This window comes from Rhinolophus sinicus, linkage group LG10, assembly GCF_036562045.2.
Source record: "Rhinolophus sinicus isolate RSC01 linkage group LG10, ASM3656204v1, whole genome shotgun sequence".
NCBI classification, from domain to species: Eukaryota; Metazoa; Chordata; class Mammalia; order Chiroptera; family Rhinolophidae; genus Rhinolophus; species Rhinolophus sinicus.
In genome coordinates this window covers 73,006,106-73,030,451 of record NC_133759.1, presented here as the reverse complement: position 1 = coordinate 73,030,451, position 24,346 = coordinate 73,006,106, and the positions used below count along the sequence as shown (strand labels likewise).

Below are 24,346 nucleotides of genomic sequence, written 5' to 3'. Positions count from 1 at the left end.
ATAAGGTGGGAATTCTGTACCTTGAAATCTTGGTAGATTTCTCCTGTAAAACTGTCTGGGCTTGATGCCTTGATCTTGTGGGTAGATTTTTCCATTATCATTTCAACTCCTATGGTTATTGCTCAAAGTTTTACTACTTTGGGGGCCAATTTTGGAAATTTGTATGTTCCTAGAAAAAAATTATTTTTTGCCATTGGTTTAAAGTATCTGTGGTACACTCTTAAGATTTGTAAAATTTACTGTTGTGGTTTCATCTCCTCCTTTGTCTGCATGTGGGTTATTTGTGCCACCTTTCTTTTTTCTTGAACTTACTTATAAAAGATTTGTTCATTTTTTAAAAGCTAATCCTTTAAAAGAACTGGCTTCTGATTTTACTGACAACTCTCCTGTTTTCTTTTCATTAATGTATGCTACTATCTATATTAATTCCTTCTTTCTTCTTTCTTTGGACTTATTTTAGTTATCTTTCTTGGAGTTAGAAATTTAGTTCATATACTTTCCATCTTTCTGGGATTTTAATGAATGGAGTTAAGCATATGCATTTTAACATGTAGTATTCTTTGTTTTCATTTGATTCTAAATAGTTTCTTATTTCCACTTTGACTGTCTTTTTAATACAAGTTATTTTGGAATAGGTTTTAAAATTTCTATGTTTGGATTTATTTGTGATATATATTTGGTGTGGATTTTTTATTCTATTTAGTAAATGAATGCAGACTGTTTATCAATTTGGGGAATTTGTTTCCTTTATAGCTTAGTACATAGTCAGCTTTTCTAATTCCATGCATGTTTGAAAAGAACGTCCTCTCAGTTTTAGGAAGAAAACTATTTTATTGAATTTATTTTTCTTTTTCACGATGTGAATTTCTGTAAGTGTTTGGGGATTCTTAGTTATTTATTCATTTTTGCAGCTGGGATTTCCTGTTTTCTTAGTGAAGGTGCAAGAGGAATGGAGGGAGGGGCTGTCATTCTGTGCAGTGAGCGAGCTCTGTACATGAGTCACCCCCGGCACTGTCCCCTGTCCCAGGGCCATGCTTCACACCCCATCTTGCAAATGGAGGCAGAGCCGGGCCCTGGCTCACTGGCCCCCATGGACAGTGGGCATGCCTGGCTCATCCTAGCCCAGCTCACCAGTCAGGTGGCTTCCCCTGGGCCTCACCCTCCTGACTTCACACCTTGAGTGCCATGAGTGCTGGTGCCACTTTCTGCGGTTACACTTGCCTGAATGGGGCTGTGCCATCTGTCTATTGCTACTCTTTCCCTCTCCTTGTTTGCTCCATCTTTTAGGGATTTTTTTTTTTTAATTTGTGAGCAGAGCTATGTGAATATATGTCCTCAGTATGTATTTTATCATTCTTGTTGGTTTTGTGAGGAAAAGGCGGACAGCAGCATGTGTTCAGTCTGTCAGCCTGGAAACCTAATAACCTGTCAGTTTTACTCAGGCTGGAAGTGTGATCAATGTGGTGCCGCCATTTTTTTCTAAAAGAATGAAATTAAAAGCCACAATGTATCAGATAGCAAAGCAGTAAGCAGAATAATAGAATGAACACTTTCAGGGCTCTGTGAAAACTATTTTGTTTGTGAATTTTTTTGAAAATGTTATCCTCAGAACAGTCTTCAAAGCTTTATATTTTAACGTTCTGATGCCTTCATTGCTGTCCCTTTCTTTATTTGCATCTGTCTCCTCTAACATCTTTATGGACCAACCTGGAAAATGCCATTTCCAGTCCTTTGAGTTGCCTGATAGTGGGAATCATAAAGAGCATATTAACAATCTGAATGACGAATAGGAAATGGCGGTAGTATTATTGCCGATGCTGAGAAGTGGATTAAGAATCCTTGTTATCATTACACTTTTTCACAAGTCACTAATTTTTTACCTTAAAAAGTAAGATTTTATTTTTTCTTATAAATGTTATTTATGTAGTCATTCTTTGCAGAAAACTTAAGACTGCAGCCAAGCAAAAAGAAGACAATAAATTCTACCACATTAGTGTATATCATTCCAGACTTTTAAGTACATATTATCAACACACACACACACACACACACACACACACGCACACACACAGGTTTACCCAAAAAGGAGTCATACTGTACATACTGCTTGTTGTAATCTGTTTTTGTTTTAATTTTTTTATTCATACTTTATTTTTTCGAGCAGTTTTAGATTTACAGAATTACTGAAAAGCAAGTGCACTTCTCATATTATCCCCACTGTACACACCTGCACACTATTTCCCCAGTTACTAAAATCTTAACATTACTGTGGTACATTTGTTACAATTAATAAACCAATATTAACACATTATTAATAACTAAATATTTTATTAAGATTTCCTTAGTTTTTACCTCATGATTTTTTCTGTTCCAGGATCCCATTCAGGATATGACATTACATTTAGTTATGATTTCTCCTTGGGCTGCTCTTGGCAATGACAGTTTTCTCATACTTTCCTTGTTTTTGATGACTTTGAGTTTTGGGGGGTACTGGTCAGGTATGTCCATCAGTTAGAATTATCTGATGTTTTTCTCATGGTTAGACTGGGATTATTCATTTTATGTGGTAAAGTGCCATTCTCATCACAGCACATCAAAAGTGCACACTGTCAAAATGATTTATGACTGTTGATGTTGACCTTGATCACCCGGCTGAAGTGGTCAGACCTTCAACTGTATATTTAGTTCTGCCTGGTTTTGTGCTTTGCGTAAATGACATAGTATGATATATATTGTGTCTTTCATTGAATACCATGTTTGTGAGATTCATTGATAATTTTGTGTGTAGTTGTAGTTTGTTTTTCGCTTTTGCTGTTCAAGATTCCATTTTGTTAATACCACAACTTCTTTATTATTATACTGTCAGTGCACATCTCAGCGGCTCAGTCTTTGACTGTTATTAACTGCAGCTATAACCATTCAGCTACATGGCGAACATATGTACCTGTGCGTTTCTGTCAATTACATACCTAAGGGTGGAATTGCTGGGTCATGATTGATTTTTTTTTTAACTAAATGATCTTATGAATCTAATGTTGGCCACATTGATTTGAAATTTGTAATGTAACAAATTGTTTCAGTCTTAACACTCAGTTGTAATAATAAAGGAGCATAATTCAGTGAATTACGTGGTTTCCATTCATGGATGGATCAAGTTCTTATCTCCATCACTAACTTTGCTGGGTCGCCTTGAGCAAGTTCAATCTCCTGAGTTTCTGCTTTTCTCGACTAAATTGAGCATAATGATTTCACTCTGACTTACACCGTAATGTGAAAAATGATTAGCTAAGTAGTTATAAAAGATTTTATAAAACCATGCAAAATAATACCTTTAAATATTTCAGTGGTATAGAACCTCACACTATAATATGATAAATGGGAAAGAAACTATAAGGGACTTTGTTCTAGATTGTGTGTTATGGGTTTTTCATAACCATGTGTGGAAATAATTTGTAGTATATTACCTTGCTAAATTTGTCCTCACTTTTGGGTTTTCTGTTGATTTTTTTTTAATGTGTCAAATTAATAAACTTCGTTTGTCAGCTCAGTAATTGAAGGGGAGAAAATGCTGACAGAACTTTCTCTTCTATGATTTATTATTACTTTTTTTCCTTACCTATTTGTTGTAGATGTGGTGTGACTATCAAGTAGTAGATTTGTTTGCTTGATTTTAGCTTTCTTCCCAGTAAATCTCCCAATTTCCCCTTTACTCTCAGCAGTTATCACCTTGTTTAAAATGGCTTCCTCAGAAGAACACAGCTTCATTTGATATGAATAGGTCTTCAGGAGTCAGGTAGCTGAGGATGTTTGGATTTATGTGGGGTTTTCCTCCCTATTAGCCTGGGATTATCTCCTGTTAATGGAATTCATTCAGTTTCCTCCTAAGGTGACAATGTAGTATAATTTACTTAATGGCAGGCTTTTTGGTTAAAATTCATTTCCTTACTGACAAAGTTGAGCATTATTTTATAGTGTATAACTAGGAAATAGTCCAAGCTTGAGGAGTCAATTTTAAGCAAGTTTTTTTGTTTGTTTTTTAATGATCTTAGTTTACTTTCTTTAAATATCAAACCCTCAGGCATGGGACATACCTCAGGACAAGCAACTTTTTGTTGTTGTTCTTCTAGAATCCTCAGAGTTTAGAACAGGGGCTTGGCCTATGGTGGGTAATCAGGAAATATTTAAATGGGTAAATGGATTCACTATTCAGAAGCAGCAGCTTTTAGTAACTGTGACTTTGGTCAAGTTATGTAATCTTGTAAAGCTTCAGTTTTCCCATCAGGAAAATGAACATATAACAGTAACTGTCTCATGGAATTGTTTTGAATAAATGCAATCATGCATGTCAGATACTTAGCATAGTTGCCTAATTAATTACCTTGTAAAAAAATTCAGTAAATTTTAGCTTCTGTTATTAGTTATACTAAAGGGAATTAGATTTCATTTTTTAAGTTTCACAAAGCAGTGACTAAGTTTCCAAACCTTCCAAACCATCCACTGTGATTCCATTGATAGGTTTCATCAAATGTTGTGGTAGAGGTATTAGTCAGATGGTTGCCTGGGAGACAGTCTGCTTTCTAGGGTGGTTTTGGAAGCTCAAGTTGCAAACTGCTCCTTAGTTCCTGGTTGTAAAATCATGGAAAATCACCCTGTGCTTTTCAGGAGGTGACGTACTAGACAGCTAGAGCTCAAGTGTCGGAGTTAATAAACATTGTCTTTGAATGTGGTGTTTGAATAAGTACATTTGGATGGAAAAATTAACATTTTTAGGGAGAAAACATTGATAATTAACTGATCTAGGAACTGATTACTATTGGAATATAACTTTAAATATTTAGATAAAACTTTCACTAATGAAAACCTGAATTTTCCTATCTTCTAAAGCAAGGAAATAGACTTCCACCTGTAGAATCACCCAGACTCTTGATACATTTGAGCCACTCTAACATGGTTGAAAAAATCCCATTTGGTTTGTGTGAGACAGAAACATGATCTGGAGATGAAAATTATTCTGAAAGACAGAGACTTTATATGAGATACTTTTTTTACCTCCCAGGGCAGAGGTATCTCGCCAGTAATACTTGGGAAGAACTCAGACAAAAGCCAACAGGAAATTGCCCCTTGTGAGACCTGTGGGTTCTGCAGGGCAAATCCAGGGTGTCAAGAAAAGCAACATTTTAAGATTAAAATGTAAAAATGAATATGTCCCTCAGTTATAAATTATCTTGGAACGTAATGGCCTAATCAGTCCTCCGAAATCATCCCATAAAGTGTAAAAATGACTTTGTTCATTAATAAGGGCTTTGTTCAGACAAAAAGTCCCAAATGCCCTCTGGACTTGACTTGTTTTTTTGACATGCCTGTTATTTCTCCCTCATTGTACTGTTAGTCCTGGTTAACTGTACGGGAACAGTTGTTTTTCTTCGTGCCAACCAACTATCACTAATGGTACCATAAGGAATAGCATAGACCCTCCCGAAGAACAAGATCTGTCAGGCAACAGTATATGTGCAAAGCTGCCAGGCCCTGGACTCCTGGTGGGGGATGGGATAGCGGCCAGACCACCACAGTGGGGCTCTAGCGAAAATGTCTCCTTCATTCATTCATTCATTCCTTCATTCAGGCACTATTCATTTATTTCAGCAAACATTTCTTGAACATTTAATTTATGCCAGGCCTTGTGCTCCATGCTAGGAATATAACCGTTCAGGAGAACGGTCTCTGCCTTCTTGGCGCTTTTGTTCTGGTGAGTAGTTAGTTAAGGAAAAACAGTTATTACCGAATTCATTTATTCAGCAAGCATTTTGAAAGTAACCCCCGCGAGCACCGTACCTGGATACAGTGGTGAATACAAAAGACATGCACAGGCCTTGTTCCAGTGGGTATTTTTGTAGGGGAGAGGCAGACCTGAAGCAGCATACAAATAAATAGAGGATTTCATTTCAAACTCAGATAACACCTGTGATGCCGCTGTGATCGTGTACTGTGAGGTGGGGGTGGAAGTGGGGACGACTGCTGAGTCTTGCTGAGTCTTAATAATTTCACCAATAAAGTGGGAAAAAATGACACCTGCCCTGGGTGCTTTAGGAGAGTGGGTACAAAAGTAGGAGAAAGGACAAGTTCAAGAGACATTTAGAAGAAAGAAAAGCTTGGACTTGGTGACACATATAAATATAAGAGGAGAAAAGAATAAAAATTACAACCACAAATACTGTTTGGGAGACCCTGTGTTTTTGTCAGGGACCTGGTAAAGAAGCTTGTCTTACTAACTGTGAATGTACAACATAGCAAAACACTGCCCTTCCATGTATGTTGAGATGCTAAGTGAACATTATGTAATTTGCGCTTACTTCATCCCCAACATTAGGAAACTCTGGTATGTGATTTAGAAATTATGGGATGTAAGAGTGGCATGATTCCAAGGCAGAGGGACACTTCGAAGTGAAGTTGAAGCAACCATGTGCTGGTCTGCACTGAAAAACTAGGCTTCGTTTTCTGTACAAGTCAGCGTCTCTTTTGTTCATTGTTGCATCCCCAGAACCTCCCTTATTATTGGTGTACAATATATGTATTTGTTTAAAAATGAGTGGTATAGCCAGACAGTGTGGGATTTTATGCTGTGTAATTAATTATCTTTTATCACGATATCTCTTAGGGTGGACAAGGAGAATTCTATCTCAAGATCACAGAATTATTCGGGTAGGAGAAATCATATGCCATTAACCAAACTAGATTCAGTATGACCCCAAATGCTCTTTGCACGCAACTGAAGCAAAATAATCTTCATGCTGACACTGTTGAGATCTTTCCCACTTTGTGATAAAACCAAATTCCACTGGAGTGAGCCTTAAGTGAAAACATTGCTAGTCTTTTAAACATGAACAAAGAGTAATCTTTTTGAGATGTTACGAGAATTCATCCAGTCAGAAGCAATCCAGCACCAGCACCTCAGAAAAACTAGAGCCCAAAACTGGTGGCTAATATTTCAGGCTGGAGAGTTGAGGTAGATGAGGGTCAGAGCATGACATGTCTGGAATTTTGCAATAGGAAGTCTCCATGGAATTTTTAAGAAGGAAAGAGACATGAGATTGGAATTTTGAAAGGATTACTTTGTGATGGCTAATATTGGGGTCTTGAACCAAGGGTAGAGATGGCAAGACGTCAACACATTGGAGAGAGACTGAGACGTAAAAGCATTACACACAGATTTCTGGCTTGTGCAGTTGATGGGTGTTTGCTGATCTCTGAAGGAATGAATCCAGGATTTCAGGCAGAGTGGGAAGATTTCAACTTCAGTTTTGAACACTTGGAGTTTGACATGAGGGTCCTTGAGACATTCAAGGCTGTGGGGAAAAAAGGGAAGTTGAAGGAAACAGAACATCACAGGCCCACTTTAGAGTTGAAAAAGAGGGGGTATTTAAATGAATGTAAGTAAAAGCTTTCCTGTATGCAAATAACAATTAGAAAATGCAATGAAAGGAGCACGCCCCATTCACAATAACAGCAACAACAAAAACAGTCAACAGTAAACCCAATTAGGAATGTGGAAAACTTTTATGAAGTACTTTAAAACTTCACTTAAGGGCATTAAAGGAAGATTTAATAAATGGATAAATATACTGCATTCAAGAATGGTAATACTCAATATTGTAAAGAAGTAAATTCCCCCCAAATTTATTTATTAAGTAATTTTTTTAAACTTGCCTAAAATGATTCTAAAGTTCAGTGGGGGAAAAAAGCATGTGGGACTATCCTGGAAAATGCTAAATAAAGAGTTTTAGGGGCATGTATTTTCAATTTACACATTTCTAAATTTTCACTTTTTTACAAATATATATTACTTTTCTAATTCGAGAAACAAGAAATAAAACACCATCAGAAGCTGTAATAAATTATGCTCTATGCACCAAAAAGACTGGGGGGTGGGGAGAGAGAGAGAGATTTACATTGTAAGGGAAGGTTATAAAGATTATAATGAATAGGAACTATTACTAGCGACTATACAGAAATAAAAAGGGTTATCAGGAAACACTGTAAACAGCTTTGTGCCAACAAATTGATAACTTAGGTGAAATCGACAAATTTCTAGAAAGACACAAACTACCAAAGCTGATTCAAGAAGAAATAGAAAATCTGAATAGACCTATAAAAAAATAAACTGGATTAGTAATTGAAAAATGCTTCCTACAAAAAACAACAACACCAGGCCTAGATGGCTTATTGGTGAATTCTGCCAAACGTTAAAGAAGAATGAATAACAGTTATTCACAAACTCTTCAAAAGAAAAATAGAACAAGAGAGAATACTACCCAACTCATTTTAAAATGAAGGAAAAAATAAAAGAAAACTGCAGACCAATATCCCTTATGACTATAGACAAAAAAATTCCTTAACAAAATGTTAGCAGACTAAATACAGTGTCATATTAGGATTATGTGCCATAACCAAGTGGAATTTATCTCAGAATGCAGGGTTGGTTTAACATCTGAAAATCAATTAATGTAGTACATCCTATCAATACAGAAAGAACAAACACCAAGTTATCATCTCAATAGGTGCAGAAAAAGCATTTGACAAAAGCTAACATCCCTTTATGATAAAAACACTAAACAAACTAAGAAACAACTTGCCCAACCTAATAGAGGGCATCCATGAAAAACCAACAGCTAACATATTCAGTGGTTGAAAGACTGAATGCTTTCCCCTAAGATCAGAAACAAGACAAGGATGCCCACCTCTTGTATTCAGTATTGTACTGGAGACACTGAGCAGTCAGGCAAGAAAAAGAAAAGGCATCCAGATTGAAAAGAAGTGTCTCTATTTACAGATGATGTGAATTTCTTTAGAGAAAATTCAAAACACAAAAATGATTAGAGCTAATAAATGAGTTCAACAGTTGCAAGACACAAGTTGAAATACAAAAATCAGTTGTATTTCTGTACACTAGACATAAACAATATGAAAATGAAATTAAGAAAACAATTTCATTCACAATAAATAGCAAAAAGAATAAAATACTTAGGAATAAGTTTAATAAAAGGTATAAAATTTATACTCTGAGTATTACAAAACAAAGTTAAAATTAAATAAGATCTGAATAAATGGGAGGATATCATGTTCATGGATTAGAAAATTTAATATTGTTAAGATGACAATACTCCCCAAATTCACCTGTTGATTCAGTGAAATCTGTATCAAAACCCAGGCTGGCTTTTTTGGAGAAATTGACAAGCTGATCCCCAAATTCATATGACAATTTAACAGATCCCAGGTAGCCAAAACAGTTTGGAAAAAACAAAGTTGGAGGACACATGCTTCCTAATTTCAAAATTTACTACAAAGCTGTGGTAATTACTATGGTCTGAATGTTTGTGTGTTGAAATCCTGACCCCAAAGGTGATAGGATTAGTTGTGAGGTGCTTAAGTCATGAGGGTAAAACCCTAACGAGTAGGATTAGTGCCTTCTAAAAGAGACTCCAGAGAGAGCCCTCGCCCCTTCTGCCATGTGAAGATACAGTGAGAAGTCTGCAACCTGGAAGAGAGCCCTCATCCAACCATGTTGGCACCCCGCTCTCAGACTTCCAACTTCCAGAGCTGTGAGAAGTCAGTGTTTGTTATTTATAAGATGCTGAGTCTAGTATTTTGTTATAGCAGCCTGAACAAACTGACACGGTAATCAAGACAGTGTGGTCACGGTACAAGGAGAGATACATAGATCAACAGAATAGAACTAAGAGTCAACAAATAAGCTCTCACATTTACAGTGAATTGTTTTTCAAGAAGAGTGTCAAGACAAGTCAATGGTAAGAGAATAGTCCTTTCAGCAAACTGTGCTTACTGGTACAAACGTGTATCCACCTGCAAAGAAATGAAGTTGGATCCGTTCTTACATCATACACAAAAATGAACTCGAAATAGATCACAGACCTAAATGTCTATTTAAAAGTACTGTAAGAATAATTTAAGAGTATTAAGAGTAGTTAGAGTAGCTTAATGTATAAAAAAGCTAAAAGTATAAAACTCTTAGAAGAAAATATAGGACTAAATCTTTAAGACTTTTCGTAGGCAAAGTCTTCTTAGACATGACACCAAAGCACAAGCAACTAAAGAAAGCAGATAAATTGGACTTCATCAAAATAAAAAACTTAGCTGCTTCAAAGAACACCATCAAGATAGTGAAGACAACCCACAGAATGGGAGAATATTGGCAACTCTGAAAAGTATATTTTCTCTTTAGCTAAAAAGGCAAGCTGCCAGTTAAAAATAGGCAAAAAAATCTAAATAGAAATTTCTCCGAAAAGATATATCAATAGCTAGTAAGCAATAGCTAGTAAAATGCTCAAAGTCGTTAGTCATCAGAGAAATGCAAATTAAAACCATAGAGATATAAACCACAGAGCCAGACAATAAGGATTAGTTGGGGATGCGGAGAAATCGGACACACAGACACTGCTGGTGGGAATGTAAAATAGTGCAGATGCTGTGGAAAACAGTCTGCAGTTCTTCAAAATGCTAAACATATATGTAACCCAGCAACTCCACTCTTGGGTTTGCAAGAGAAATAAAATACATATCTACACAGCAACTTGTACAACATTTTTCAGGATAGCCAAAAGGTGGAAACCACCCAAATGTCCATCCTTTGATAAGGAAAATGTGGTATATTCAATGGAACATTACTCAGTTCAGGACGGATATATGCTACAACAGGAACTTGAAAAACGTTATGCTCAATGAAAGAAGGCAGTCACCGAGTACCACAGATTATGTAATTCTGTTTATATGAAATGTCCAGAATAGGCCAATCCACAGAGACATAAAGTAGATTAGTGATTGCCTAGGACTGGTAGGATTTGAGATTAAACAAAGAGTGACTGCTCATGGGAACGGGATTTCTTTGGGAGATGATGAAAATGTTCTAAAATTTATTGTGGTGATGGTTGTACAACCCTGTGAGTATACTAAAAACCATTGAGTGATACACATTAAATGGATGAATTGTATGGTATATGAATTATATTTTGATAAAGCAGTAATATAAAAATATTCTGAGTGAAGTTTGCAGAACAATTATATATATGAATATATTTTTGTAAGTAATATATAGATTCATAACAAAACACTGTATTCTTAAAAATTAGCAAAATTTGTGAAGCAGTATAAAAGAGACGTTGGTGTATCTTCCCTTGATACAGTAGCTTTAATCATGTAACAGATCTGGTGACAAAATTTCTTACAGTAATTGAGTAAAATAACAACACTAGCATTTATTGCATTCTTTCTATATACTGACATTGTGCTGAATTCTTAACATACATTTTGTCATTTGTTTTTCTCAATACCGTACGATATCCCCATATATTCTATCATGCGCCCCTTGCTTTCTATTCTCCAACATACCAAAGTTTACATTTACAAAATTGTATTATTTATCATAATATCAAAAACGCAGGCTTCCTTTTGTTGTTGCTAGGAGTGGCTAAAAAGGTAAATACTGGAGGTCTTAATTTGAATTGGTAGTTAACTGAGCAATTAATCAGAGCATATTGATATATTTATCTGTGTTTAAGTCAGAATTTAAGTTTAAACTAAAAGAGTTTGTATTTGTTATTGATTCCCGATTAGAGGAGAAAACACTTTTTTGTTACTTGTCAGTTTTTTATTTGATGTAGTACCAAATTCGAAAGGCAATCATTGGCAAAGATAATTTTTAGAATTTTTTTCCACTGTAAATATAGACCAGTGTCTCGGTCAGTTTGGGCTGACATAACAAAATACCATGGACTAGATGGCTTAAATAACACACATGTGTTTGTCACAGTTCTGGAGGCTGACAGATTCAAGGTGGCAGCAAAATCCCCCGTTGGTGAGGGGCCTCTTCCCAGCGTGTAGACGGCCACCTTCTTACTCTACCTTCTTCCCATGGAGGGCAGAGTGAGAGCGAGCGCTGTGGTCTCATGTTACAGGGACACTGATCCCATCGTGAGAGCCCCGCCCTCATGACCTCATCTAACCCTAAGCACCTCCCAAAGGCTCCCCTCCAAGTACCATCACATTGGGGTTGGGGCTTCAATATACAAATTTGGGGGAGTGGGGGACACAATTCAGTCCATAGCTACTAGCTGTGGTGAGAATCTCGTCCATAAATGCTAACCCTGGCGTTTTCTGTTTGTTTTTAGTATTGTGTGCCAAGAACCTTGCAAAGAAAGACTTCTTCAGTAAGTAAACACTCATTTTTGCTCTCTTACAATATTAATAGTCTTCACATATTTCTGAAATTTTAAACTTTTTAAAAAACACTGGGTGTATTCTCCTAAATGTCCTGCCCTGACTGAGTAGAAACCCGTGGTTGGACAAACTTCACTGCCCAGTTGACTACCACACCATGGCTCCTTAGCTCCAAGGCGCGGAATTTCTAACTCAGATGAGAAACTCTCTCTCTCTCTCTTTCCCTATTCTGGCCACACCCTGTTTCCTCTGTCTTTCCACTCATTAATACATTGCTTTCTGCTGGATGGAGTGTTCTCAGTTCAAATACAGATGAGACATTTTTCTGTAAAATAGCTGGGTTTGAGTAAAATTGTTAATCAAATTTTATAAATTAAATCACATTTTAAAAGCCTTGTAATTAAAGGGATTTTTAAAAATAGAGGATCCTTTTCTAAAGGAAGGAAGCACCCCTTAACGCAAGAAACTCACCTGCTATAAAGTACGTGCCTGCAGCATGAAATTCTTCACACTCTTTCTGATCCTCGCAAGAACACTGCTCAGTTCTTAAGTGGTATTATTCACACTTTAAAGGAAGAAACTTAGGCTCACAGGCTTTATTCAAGTCACTAGGAAGCTCCAGAGGGGTGGCCCACAGCCAGGCCTGTCCCCAAACCCTTCCTTACCTTGCCACCTCTCTGATCTTGTAATCCTATCTGATTAATTTAGGAACTTATTAAGCCTTGGTGAACACTTGCTTCCATAGATAAAATAGACAACAATCAGTAAACAAGACTTCTAGGCACTGTTCCTTTTTAGAAAGTGTAAATACAATTAATTATAGACACCTTTTCTCCATTTAGTTAGCCCTACTTAGTGATCAGCAAAAATGGGAATTTGAATTTAAGCTTATTTTTATAATTTTCTTTAAGCCTGGTTTTCTTTTCTAGGCTCAAAAAATCTGAGGGTGACGTCATACTGGATTGCCTTTCTTAGACAGCTAACTAGACCAAAACTAACCTTAAATTAGAGAAAGCAGGGTAATCATCGTTACCACATTAGATGACCTCGAAGCTGCCTTTGGCAAGACTGTTCTGTGTCACCTGGTCGATCTATAGCCTCATCCAAGTGTGGCTGTCCCCTCTCCTCTAGGACTCCCCGACCCGTTTGCAAAGATTGTAGTGGACGGATCTGGACAGTGCCACTCAACGGACACTGTGAAAAACACATTGGACCCAAAGTGGAACCAGCACTACGATCTGTGAGTTGAATATTCTATATGCCATTTGGGGAGCAGCAGGAACGTAGGTATCGAGATTTTAAAGTGAAGCATGTCATTAAAAGAAAGAAAGGATTTCTAACTTCTAACTGATAACAAACATGGATAGCCAAATGAATATTTGTACTCTCTAATTTTAGAATTCATATTCTTTGAAGTTCTTATGTTTGACATTTTCATAGATTTTTTATGGTTTGCTTTCATAACTGTGATCCTCAAACGTTTCAATCTTCCCAAGGTCCATAGTTCAGGTCCTCTATATACTACTGTTTTCTCAGTGAAGCCCTAAACCTGGTTGTAGAGTTTTTACTTTAAAAACGCATCATTGTTATTGTTGTTGTTGTTGTTATTGTACATGTTTCTTATGCAAATATACATTTTATATATTTCTGATGATTTTTTTTTTAATTCTGCTTTTTAGTACAAATATATTTTCTGCAAGAGAAAATAGTTTGGAATGATTGAATGTATATAAGCCTACACCCCATCAGACAATTTCCTACATTAATCCATAAAATGGATTCACTTTGAAAACCACTATTTTACTTGAACTTATGTTTTCATGTCCCTGCTACGAAATTTTTGTCAAAGTAATCATGATAATTGGTTTTGTATCAACACAAACTGTACTGGGTTTGGGTGGGATTTTTAGGAGCTGGATTCTAAGACTCCCTTTCAGTTGCACTGAGGTACCATTAGTGACCTGGAAAGTGGTTGTCCGTCCTTGTCCTGAAAGCTTCCCCCTGTGGGTGACTTACTCTGAGAATAAGTGGGGGTGAGTGTCTGACTTAGGTCCCGTCAGTGTGCGCTGGATGGATCTGTGGATTTCTAAGTAATCCCTTGTTGCAAACTAGTGTTCAATAGTAAGTCTAACACTGGTGGGCATTTATGAATCGTGCCATTGTCCTTTGGAACTAGTAAAATATAGTACATCTCTGTTACAAGAGTATTATCTTTATGTGATTATCTACATTTGCTTCTTAGATAATGGGTTGTAGTTCTTTTCCCAGCCCGTTGCAGTTAGTAGACGTATATTTATTTAGTGCCTGTTACGTGTGGAATATAGAACTAACATTATTTTAAAAGGATTCTTCTATACTAACAAGTCCATCAGATAAAATCTCAGTGGGCTATCATAATTCAGAAATACAATTAAAAATGAGTTTACATGTTGCTTTCAGATATGTTGGGAAAACTGATTCTATAACCATCAGCGTGTGGAACCACAAGAAAATTCACAAGAAGCAGGGAGCTGGCTTCCTGGGCTGTGTGCGGCTGCTGTCCAATGCCATCAGCAGATTAAAAGATACTGGATGTAAGAACCAAACGCTTTTCTGCCTCTAATGCAACTGAAGAAGGCTTATGAGGCTTTTTTTTTTTTTTTTTTTTTTTGAATACTGAATACAGAATTCCTGCCTTCCTCCCTAGTTAACATTTCCCTGGGTTAAGTTTTCAATTGTTTGTTTGCAGACCAGCGTTTGGATCTATGCAAACTAAATCCCTCAGATACTGATGCAGTTCGTGGCCAAATAGTGGGTAAGAACTTTCTCATCTGTATAAAGAGATGCTTTTACAGAACTTAACATTCAGCTCTTCATCACTGAGAAAACACATACAGGCACTGACAAAGGTGACATACTTCGAAGGACAAACCACATACGTGGGCCATCTCTTCAGTACTAAAACGTTTCATCTTGTGTGGTTTTTATTATTTTATCTAATTCCCTTCAACCTGTCATTTAAAATTGAGTTAAAATGACTAAGGTACAAAAAGATTTAGGGTTATAATTTTCAATGTCATTTTTATCATCACATTAATGGACAATGAATTTGTCATTGTATTATCCAAGGGTAGATGATAAGATTGGTGGCCACATAGTCAAGAGTTAAGAAATAGTTTCTTCAGGAAGATCCATCATCTATGTAAAAAGCAAAGATGATTTCTGAAGACTTCCATGCAATATGATTGTATAGTTAGAGGACTGAATTATTTAGAATGAACAAATGAAATGTGCCAATGTTACAGTGCTGACTGGCGGTATTCTGTTGGAAATGATGTATCTGTTAAGTATAGCTCATCCTGTTCAGATTTTATTAGCATTTTAGGGTGACTCTAAAATGCTGTCTGCTGGTTGTACACATTGCGAGGAATCAAAGAAAACATAGTATCTCAGCAACAACCAGAGGGACTTATGACCCCAAATCTTTTAGGTATTATCTTATGTAGACTTGACCCGAGATAAGTGAGCAGTGAGTATACATCCTGAAAACTGTCATAATGGAAAAGTTCTCACTTAATGCTTTTCTGTTTGTGATTTCTCCTCTTTGTGGAGGGAGGTGCTGGGGGAAAATGAATAACTGGGAGCAACTTTATAAATGTCTTTGCTGTTCACAGTAGGGACCGAGAATAAATATTTAGCTTCATCTAGACTTTGTACATTCCGGAAGTGCTCTCTGTATCCTTCATTCAACATAAGTCGAAACCTTCTTGAAAGATAGGTAACTTAGAGGAAGTGAATATTGTGTTCTGTTCTGTTTATGGAGAGCACGGAAAACACAGAACCTCTTCCTGCTCCACATTTATAAGGAATGTTCCAGGTGGTGTGGTCTGCAGCTCCTGGATTAAAGCATAGGAATATATGTGTGTGTGTAGATGTCCATGCCTCGCTTTTTAAATAAATAATGTGCATCAATTATACATTTACAATGGCTCACTGTATTATAATTGTATACCATGCCACTGGATTTTAACACAAGACGTTCTTTTCTGTTTTAGTCAGTTTACAGACACGAGACAGAATAGGCACTGGAGGGTCTGTGGTAGACTGCAGAGGACTGTTAGAAAATGAAGGGTACGTATCACCGTGACAACGCCTGCTGAGTTCTCTGCCACCTTGGGTTCTTGCTCCCGCTCTCTCTGTGAAGTTATCCTTCACAGCTTTTCAGGGTGCTGAATGCTTGAGACGCAGGAAAGGACTTTGGGATGAAACAGGAATCCAGGTTCCTTGTGTTTAAAGGAAGTTGTAAAGAGTAGTGGGGTTGTGCCCAAAAGACTCAGGATGCAATTTAAAGAGGTTCTCACTGGCCAAAGGTTGATCAGTTGGAACATCAGTAAGAATTATAACTGCAATGGATTGAAACACATCAAGTGTATTAAAAATGAACATTATATATTCATAATGACCCAGGGAGAAAAACAAAACTCTAAAACACCTGAAAAGAAAAACCAAAAACCTCAAAAAAATCTCATTGGTCCACAACTTGGCGATCCCCAATGAATTAATGAAGCTGAGTAATCATGATTCGTAGCTGTTAACAGCGTCCTAAAGGAGAGGTGATCTGACATTAACGGAAATCCAGGGGACAGAAGAACGTGTTGCACAACCCACAGGGGTGTAACAACCACCATCTAGAAGGGGGTACTCTGTAGAGTGTAGAAGACACAGCCCAGTGTCTTCACAAATACTGCTAGGAAAGTAAATCGCAGGGAAGGAAAAGAACCTGTAAATTAATAATAAAAGAGACTTAAGAGACATACCTACTAAACGCAAGTGTGGACCTCATTTGGATCCTGATTGAGACAATTGACTGGAGAAAGTGAACACGTGTTTGATGGTATTTAAAAAATTAATGTACATTTTCTAGTCATGATAATGGAAAAAGCCCTTCTAGAGGTAGATGTGGAAATAATCGAGGATGAAATGGGAAAATGTTGGGATTGGTTTCAGAATGGCTCAGAGGAGAGAAGAATTGGCAGAGTAGCACGAGACAGTCATCATCGTAGCTGGGTCGGGGGGATTCATCTCCCAATTGGTGGGTATATTTGAAATTTTTCAATGTAAAGTATTTTTTAAAAGTATTTGCTTATATGGAAAATAACCTATTAAGGTAAATTGTCTTCAAAATTGTTCAGAGCTGAAGATTTATGTTAAAGAGTACTTACAGTCATTATTGTGGAAAATAACAAGGGAAACGGAATGTTTGGATTTGACTTTAAATCAAGAAAAATCAAATCACATTTCATGAGCTCCTTATTGTGTGAAGTTGGTGTTTTCAGTCATTCAGCTCTACCCGAGGATGAAGCCCCGCAGGTGACCTTGATGGCACTTTATATATGGCTCCCTTTTGGCCACTTGTTCCTCATGCAGAAGTCTTTCTATTTAAATAGGACAGTTTGATTTTTATGAAACGAAGCACTTGGCATTGTTCGAGAAGAGCAAAGTAAACAGCTGTGAGAGCCGTTGAGTTCCGGCCCTTGTGCCCATGCGCGCTGTGCTCTTCCCCGTTTCAGCACCGTGTGTGAAGACTCGGGGCCTGGGAGGCCGCTCAGCTGCTTCATGGAGGAGCCAGCCCCGTACACAGACAGCACTGGCGCTGCTGCTGGCGGAGGGAACTGCAGATTTGGGGAATCCCCAAGTCAAGATCAAAGACTTCAGGCACAGCGACTTCGAAATCCTGAGGTCCGAGGGTCACTCCAGACGCCTCAGAACCGACCACATGGCCACCAGTCACCAGAACTGCCCGAAGGCTATGGTGAGAGAATTCACCCTGCTCTCCCGAGCTTTATCTACTGTGTTCCAGAGAGCTTTGATTTTTTTTCAACCTTTTTTAGTAACTTGTACATGCCTTAACTGCAGATGTGTGCAGAGCTGTGCCATATGATGGTTGTGTCAATGTAAAGACAACTGGGAAAAGATGGTGATAAATCTTGCTTGTCACGAATTTGTCAGCAATTGCCCCAATCTCCCAGTTTAGCAATTGTTAGAAAATTTTAGGCAAATGAGTACCAAAGGAAATCAAGATGGTACGTGGGCTAGATGAGGGTATTTGTAATGCTCTGTGATTTGAATGTGGAAAGGACAGTATGGGGTAAGAGTGAAAAAAAGGGATCACTTGACAATCACAGGGAGAACCTAAGGAAAGATGGAATATAATTGAGATATGGCAGATCATACCAGAAGTAAGAGCATATGGAGGTAACAGAGGTCAAGGTAAGGTCACTCCTAGGTACTGGATACATAAACAGCATGTCATCCAGGGCTGTGGCCCAGTAAGGAGAACACGCCTCTCCAGGTGTGAAGAGGAGAAAGGAAGACAGGCCCCAGCATTTGCATACGGCTTGTGATGTGAGGAAGTCGGGCAAAAGTTAACCACTGCCCTTTCAAATTCTTGATAATTTTAAAGAATGTTGAAAGCAAGCTTAGACTTTGTGCTTGGAGGATTGGTTGAAAACTCCCCTTGGAACTGAATTTTACCTAATTAATTGTGTCCACCACCATCTCCCCCCACCCCCAATTTCTTACACAGAACAAAGAACAACAGTGCAGGGGCAAGTTTACTTTTTGCACACACAGACTGGAGTTAGCACGTGGCACGACCCCAGGATACCAAGGTAGGTTTCTCCCATGCGCACCGAAGCCGGTTTTCCAGCAGTTGCCTGGATCCCCTGACTGGATGAGAGAGCCCTTTAGGTTAGAAGAGTGGCAGCTCAAAGAGGATGTCGTCTCGGGGTCCTGGACTCGGGCTCCCTGGGTGAGGGTCCCAGCTCTGCTGCCACCTCCAGACCCTCCACGTGGTAAATCGGCAGCTGCTGGGGAGCACAACGGGCCTTTAGAAAACAGTCCTGTATCTTGAAATCAAATCTCATAACCAAAAAAAGGCCCTCACACCTAGATTAAATCCAATGTGCCCTGGCTTGAAAAGCCAATAAACCCTTCAAGCTGTGTTGCTCTCATTTTAAACTAAAAATACTGATGGAACAAGTGATAGGATGTATGGGATTTGCTTCAAATAATTGTTGTGGGGGCAGTGAATAGGGATGTATTTAAAACAGGTTGACAATGACTTGATAATTATTGAAGTTGGTTATTCATTATGGTCTCTCTCTATTTTTTATATGCTTAAAAGTTTCCATAATAAAGAGTTAAAAAGGAAATATAAAGACTATCACCCTTTCTCTCTTCTACTTTACTGTCCCTATTGCCTCAGTCCCTTGGGGACCATTCCTGGGGGAGATGAAGCTTTTCTATACGAATTCCTTCTACAAGGCCATACATCTGAGCCCAGGTCAGAGAGACCCCCGCCCCACCCGTAACAGAGTTATGTTTCTTTGTTTGTTTGTTTGTTTGTTTGTTTTTCTTTGCTTTGCCTTTTTAAAGTTTTTTGGTTTGTTTTAGAATAGCATTACTACCTAATAACATTTATTTAGTAATGCTCATTTCCTTTTCATTCATAATTTTCTTTATCTGGGAACAAGCTTCCTGTCTTTGATTTTTCAAGTCTATGTTGAATTTACGATTCACTTTCATAGTTAGAATGGACATTACCTGCAAATGGATGAGGTGTCTCTGTGGTAGCCACCACAAGAAATATCAGTCATTTGTGCTAATTGGAAAAGCCTCCTGGTCAGTAATGCTGTGCTCCCATATGACTGGATTATACTGAAGTAATTAATCAAGAGGTTGGAATGAGAAACACTTTCTTAACAAAGCCAAGGAAAAACTGAGAGTGACTCTTCCCGGTATAGCTGTTTAGAATTGTGAGATTTCAAATGCATGTTAATCCATCCCCATCAGCTTTAAAAGACTTGGCTGTCTGGGGGCTTTTCAACGAAGCAACTTCTCTGACCTTGAGCATTTCATTGAACTTCTCTTGAGCATTTCATTTAACCTGCGAATTCAGATAGTTTTCCGGCAATATAGGTGCTTCCTACTCTTTGGCCATCTCAGGTATAAGAAAGGATATTCCCCAAGTAGACCATGTTCCCTGTCCTGGTTATAGGCTCCGAAAGTTGCCTTTTTATCTGTAGGATTTTGCTGTCACTTGCAGCACAGCGACCCAGCCTCAGGGAGTTTGGCGTAAGTAGCACCGGGACTGTCAGTTAGAACTGGGACACAGCCGCACTACTAATGGGCTCCTGTGGCTCCTCTCGCTGAAGTTCTGGTCTTATGCCTCCGGACAAACCTCTCTGTGTCTTCTGTTTGGTAGAGACCTTAACAGCGTGAACTGTGATGAACTTGGACCACTGCCACCAGGTTGGGAAGTCAGAAGTACAGTTTCCGGGAGAATATATTTTGTAGATCATAATAACCGAACAACCCAGTTTACAGACCCAAGGTTACACCACATCATGAAGTAAGACTTTTACAAAATTTTTGTTGACCTCTTCCATTTATCATTGAATGTCTTCTATTATTATTTTTCTGAATTTATCTACTGCATTGTTTGTTAGTGGAGAATAAGCAAAAGCAAAATATGATAAATATTTGATGGACAGTTGCATGTTTTAAACTCTCAAGTTAACCACAAGCAGCATTGAAGCCACATTGTTGCCACCCTTTTCTTGCAGCCAAAATGAAATTCACCACGATGGCAATATTATGCAGGTTCATTTCCAAAGCTTCCACATGTGCGCTGTGATGAAATGCACGGCCCTTAGAGTGAGAAGCAGTAAAATGAGGTTTTCATCACTGTCTAGAAGGGCTGCCACAGTCGATAGTTCCACTTGCAGGAGCCTTTTCCTGTGCTCGTCCTTCCAGATAACGGAATTATCTTGGCTCCCACGTCCAGTGTTCCAGGCTTCTTGTGTTCTTAGAACGTAAGAGCCCATGTGGCTCTTCCCATTGACAACCGACATCAGTGGCAAAACATGAACAAGACAAATGCCACTTTGTCTCTCTACTAGTCCTAGTCCTTTTATTTTATGGAATTTTGCTTTTAATGGATGGGCTTAGATATCATTTGGTTCTGAAAATGAATGGCGACCATTAGATTTCACTTGAGTAGTCTGCTCTTGTGCATATTGCCCACCTCCACTATAATCTGCTTGAAAAATGTTTCACATCGACTCCATTGAATTCTAACTGCCAAGGCACATCTACGAGTGTGTTGATCAGTGTCATGCTAGATGCATGACAAATGACAGCAGTTGCTGTCTTTATTTATAGCGATGGTAATATATCAGCTACGCTGTTGCTTGGAAGTAGGATAGCTCCTTTGTTGTGTGTGAGACCTATATTTAGGCTAATGGTGGCCACCAGCAATGTGTACACGGCCACGGCATCAGAGAAAAAGTGTCTGCTTGAAGTTCTGTGTAATGAACTCTCTTTTTGGTCCCTTGGTATGGGAGGCATTGCTTGCAGCTCCCTTGGCCACTGCTTGTGGAGTGACTTTGATGCTTCTGTCCTTTTCAAGTCACCAGTGCCAACTAAAGGAGCCCAGCCAGCCGCTGCCATTGCCCAGTGAGGGCTCTGTGGAAGATGAGGAGCTTCCCGCCCAAAGATACGAAAGGGATTTAGTCCAGAAACTGAAGGTCCTCAGACACGAACTTTCACTTCAGCAACCCCAGGCCGGTCATTGCCGCATCGAAGTGTCCAGAGAAGAAATATTTGAGGTATGCAATTGAGTGCAACTAACAATCAGGCACAGTCTCTGCATCCATGTTAGTAAACAGGGCAATTCAGCCAAAGGAATGGCCCCCCAGTAACCTCCTTGGTTTTAAGGGGGTGCTCTCAGGGGACTGCTGTGCAAGCGATTTCTGCATTTCAGCAAGTTCCTCTTTCTGGTTGCTGTTTCAGGTATTGATTTTATTACTCCGTAAAATGCAGGCATTTATCAGGAGCAGTGCCCATGTAGAAAGAGGAACCTGCATTTCCTCCTGTGATAACAGTGTAAAAACTGAGATGACTTTTGAGGTGAAAATCTAGAGAATTATGCAGAAAGAGGAACTGAGCATTGTAACCCGCTTTCCGCATTACACACTTTATATATCTCTGTGGTCTGCACCAGTCACTCCTGCTATGGCCTCGTATGGAACTTGGTCCAATGGCACTGCCTCCTCAGAGACGCTGAGTGGCCGAGTAGCCACCTTGTTGTCTCTTCTGGAAATAGGAAGATCAGATGGCTCCTGGGAAGGGCTCTGTCCCTTATCCAGCCCCCTGGCAGGATCAGGGTCCCTAAATAGGCAGGGCCCTCTTGTAGACAGGGCCCTTTTCTCAAGGAAGATGATCATAAGATGGCATCTCACCTGTGTTTGGGCCATAGCCCACCTGCCTTGTGGAATCACTGGCAGACGTGACCAAATGAGACAGGGTGAGAACTGAACACATTCCCGCTGGGCTGCAGCCCGAGAGGCCGCAGAGGCCACTGCAGGGAGCCCAGCGCCTCGAGAACAGCGGAGGGCACCAAAGAAGTGCCCAGGGCTGAGCTTGATGCTGGTGCGCAGCCACTGTTGGACGAGTGGGTCAGCTGAAGTGCCCACTTTTGCCCACTGAGCATCTTAAATGGTTGCCAGGGTTAGAAAAGAGCTGAATTATTGACGTTTTGCTGCTGGATCATTTCCACTCAACCTCCTCTTTCCCACTTGGGATGGTAGAGTTTGAATTACATTAAATTTAAAGCATGAAAAGATTCGTAAGTGCCTTATCACTGAACATATCTACAAACACTTAGCTAGTCCCACTCAAATGCTGACTGTGAGGGAATATCAGGCTGACCACAGGTTTTCTATGTTTTGGATGAGCTACTTTATCACACGTAAACCCTTCTTTGCTTTTTGACTCAGTGAGAGTCATGTGATTTTTCACTTGAGATGTAAAAACAGGCTCAGAATTCTTTTAATATTCAGACTTTCTAGTGACATCTTCATTTGAGTTAAAATATATAAAGTGTTTATAGTAGACATTGAAATTAATTTGTGTAGAGAAAGTCCAGTCTGCTGAGGACATTTGTTCTTAAGTCACTAGTGGTTGTGCTGAAAAGTGAATATGTGTTTCCTTTAGGTACAGTATTATCTGGCACATGTTTGTTTTGTTGTGCTTTCTGAGCGAGAAACAGTGGGAGAAAAGGTGGTGGAAGCAGAATGTACTAGAAGCCAAATAAACATTCTGCACAGGGGCCAGATAGAACTCAGATTTGAATGAATGCTTACGTTGAATCTGGCTCCATTATCAGTAACTTTTCATCTTTTTATAACTTGAAGAATAAGAAAAGTTCTTCTCTGAAACTGTAATTTTCATACGTAGGAGTCTTATCGCCAGATAATGAAGATGCGACCGAAAGACTTGAAAAAACGACTAATGGTGAAATTTCGTGGGGAAGAAGGTTTGGATTATGGTGGAGTGGCAAGGTGAGGTGCTAATTTATTCACCCTTTCCGCTGCACAGACTTTAGCATAAATGTGATACTTACAGAGAGAAGTTGTCACTTTCTGGTGCTTGTCTTGGAACAGTCAGGACTTGAAACGTTGCCTTCAGTGAGCTTTCTTAGAATTAGAAAACCTGAGAGCATATGCACACTAGCATCTTGCCATAACCTATCGGAATGTACGTGGTCCTCACCATTAATTTCCGTTGTGTAAAGCGAGAATTAAACTTTTAAACTTTCCCCCTTCTTCATCTGACATGACTGAACCTGAACCCTGAAGGACCTGCTCCTGAAATTAATCAGGGAGGCGGCCTTGCTTGTCTCATTAGAGGATTTCCGGGCGTGGGCGCTGGGCATGTAAGTTGCATTCATGTCAAAGGAATTTTGTTCAAAATAATTCATGCAAATGATTTTTTAAATAGAATATAATAATGAAAAGCTACTACCGTGTTTCCCCAAAAATCAGACCTAGCCGGACCATCAGCTCTAATAAGTCTTTTGGAGCAAAAATTGATATACATAAGACCCGGTCTTATTTTAATACAAGACCGGGTCTTTATACTAATTTTTGCTCCAAAAGATGCATTAGAGCTGATGGTCTGGCTAGGTCTTATTTTCAGGAAAACACGGTATTTCCTGTCCTACATCTTTTCACCTTCGACATAACTGCGTTTTTGCTCTTTTAACTGTTCCTTCTAATAGGTATCTTTCTATCAT

At 38.8% G+C, this 24,346-nt stretch overlaps 1 protein-coding gene across 4 annotated transcripts in view; it reads left to right on the top strand.

The window, feature by feature from the left end:
• SMURF1 (SMAD specific E3 ubiquitin protein ligase 1) overlaps positions 1–24,346 on the top strand; it is a 104,365-nt gene that overhangs the window by 60,202 nt on the left and 19,817 nt on the right. For 2 of the 4 annotated variants that reach the window (XM_074313459.1, XM_074313460.1), the window contains exons 2-12: positions 12,180–12,218; positions 13,360–13,468; positions 14,668–14,801; positions 14,957–15,022; positions 16,263–16,338; positions 17,778–18,019; positions 18,794–18,878; positions 19,475–19,552; positions 20,474–20,620; positions 21,680–21,878; positions 23,509–23,612. In XM_074313459.1, the coding sequence (XP_074169560.1) occupies positions 12,180–12,218; positions 13,360–13,468; positions 14,668–14,801; positions 14,957–15,022; positions 16,263–16,338; positions 17,778–18,019; positions 18,794–18,878; positions 19,475–19,552; positions 20,474–20,620; positions 21,680–21,878; positions 23,509–23,612 (1,279 nt within the window). The remainder of the gene's footprint in view (positions 1–12,179; positions 12,219–13,359; positions 13,469–14,667; positions 14,802–14,956; positions 15,023–16,262; positions 16,339–17,777; positions 18,020–18,793; positions 18,879–19,474; positions 19,553–20,473; positions 20,621–21,679; positions 21,879–23,508; positions 23,613–24,346) is intronic. The other 2 variants (XM_074313461.1, XM_074313462.1) reach the window with 1 other exon arrangement.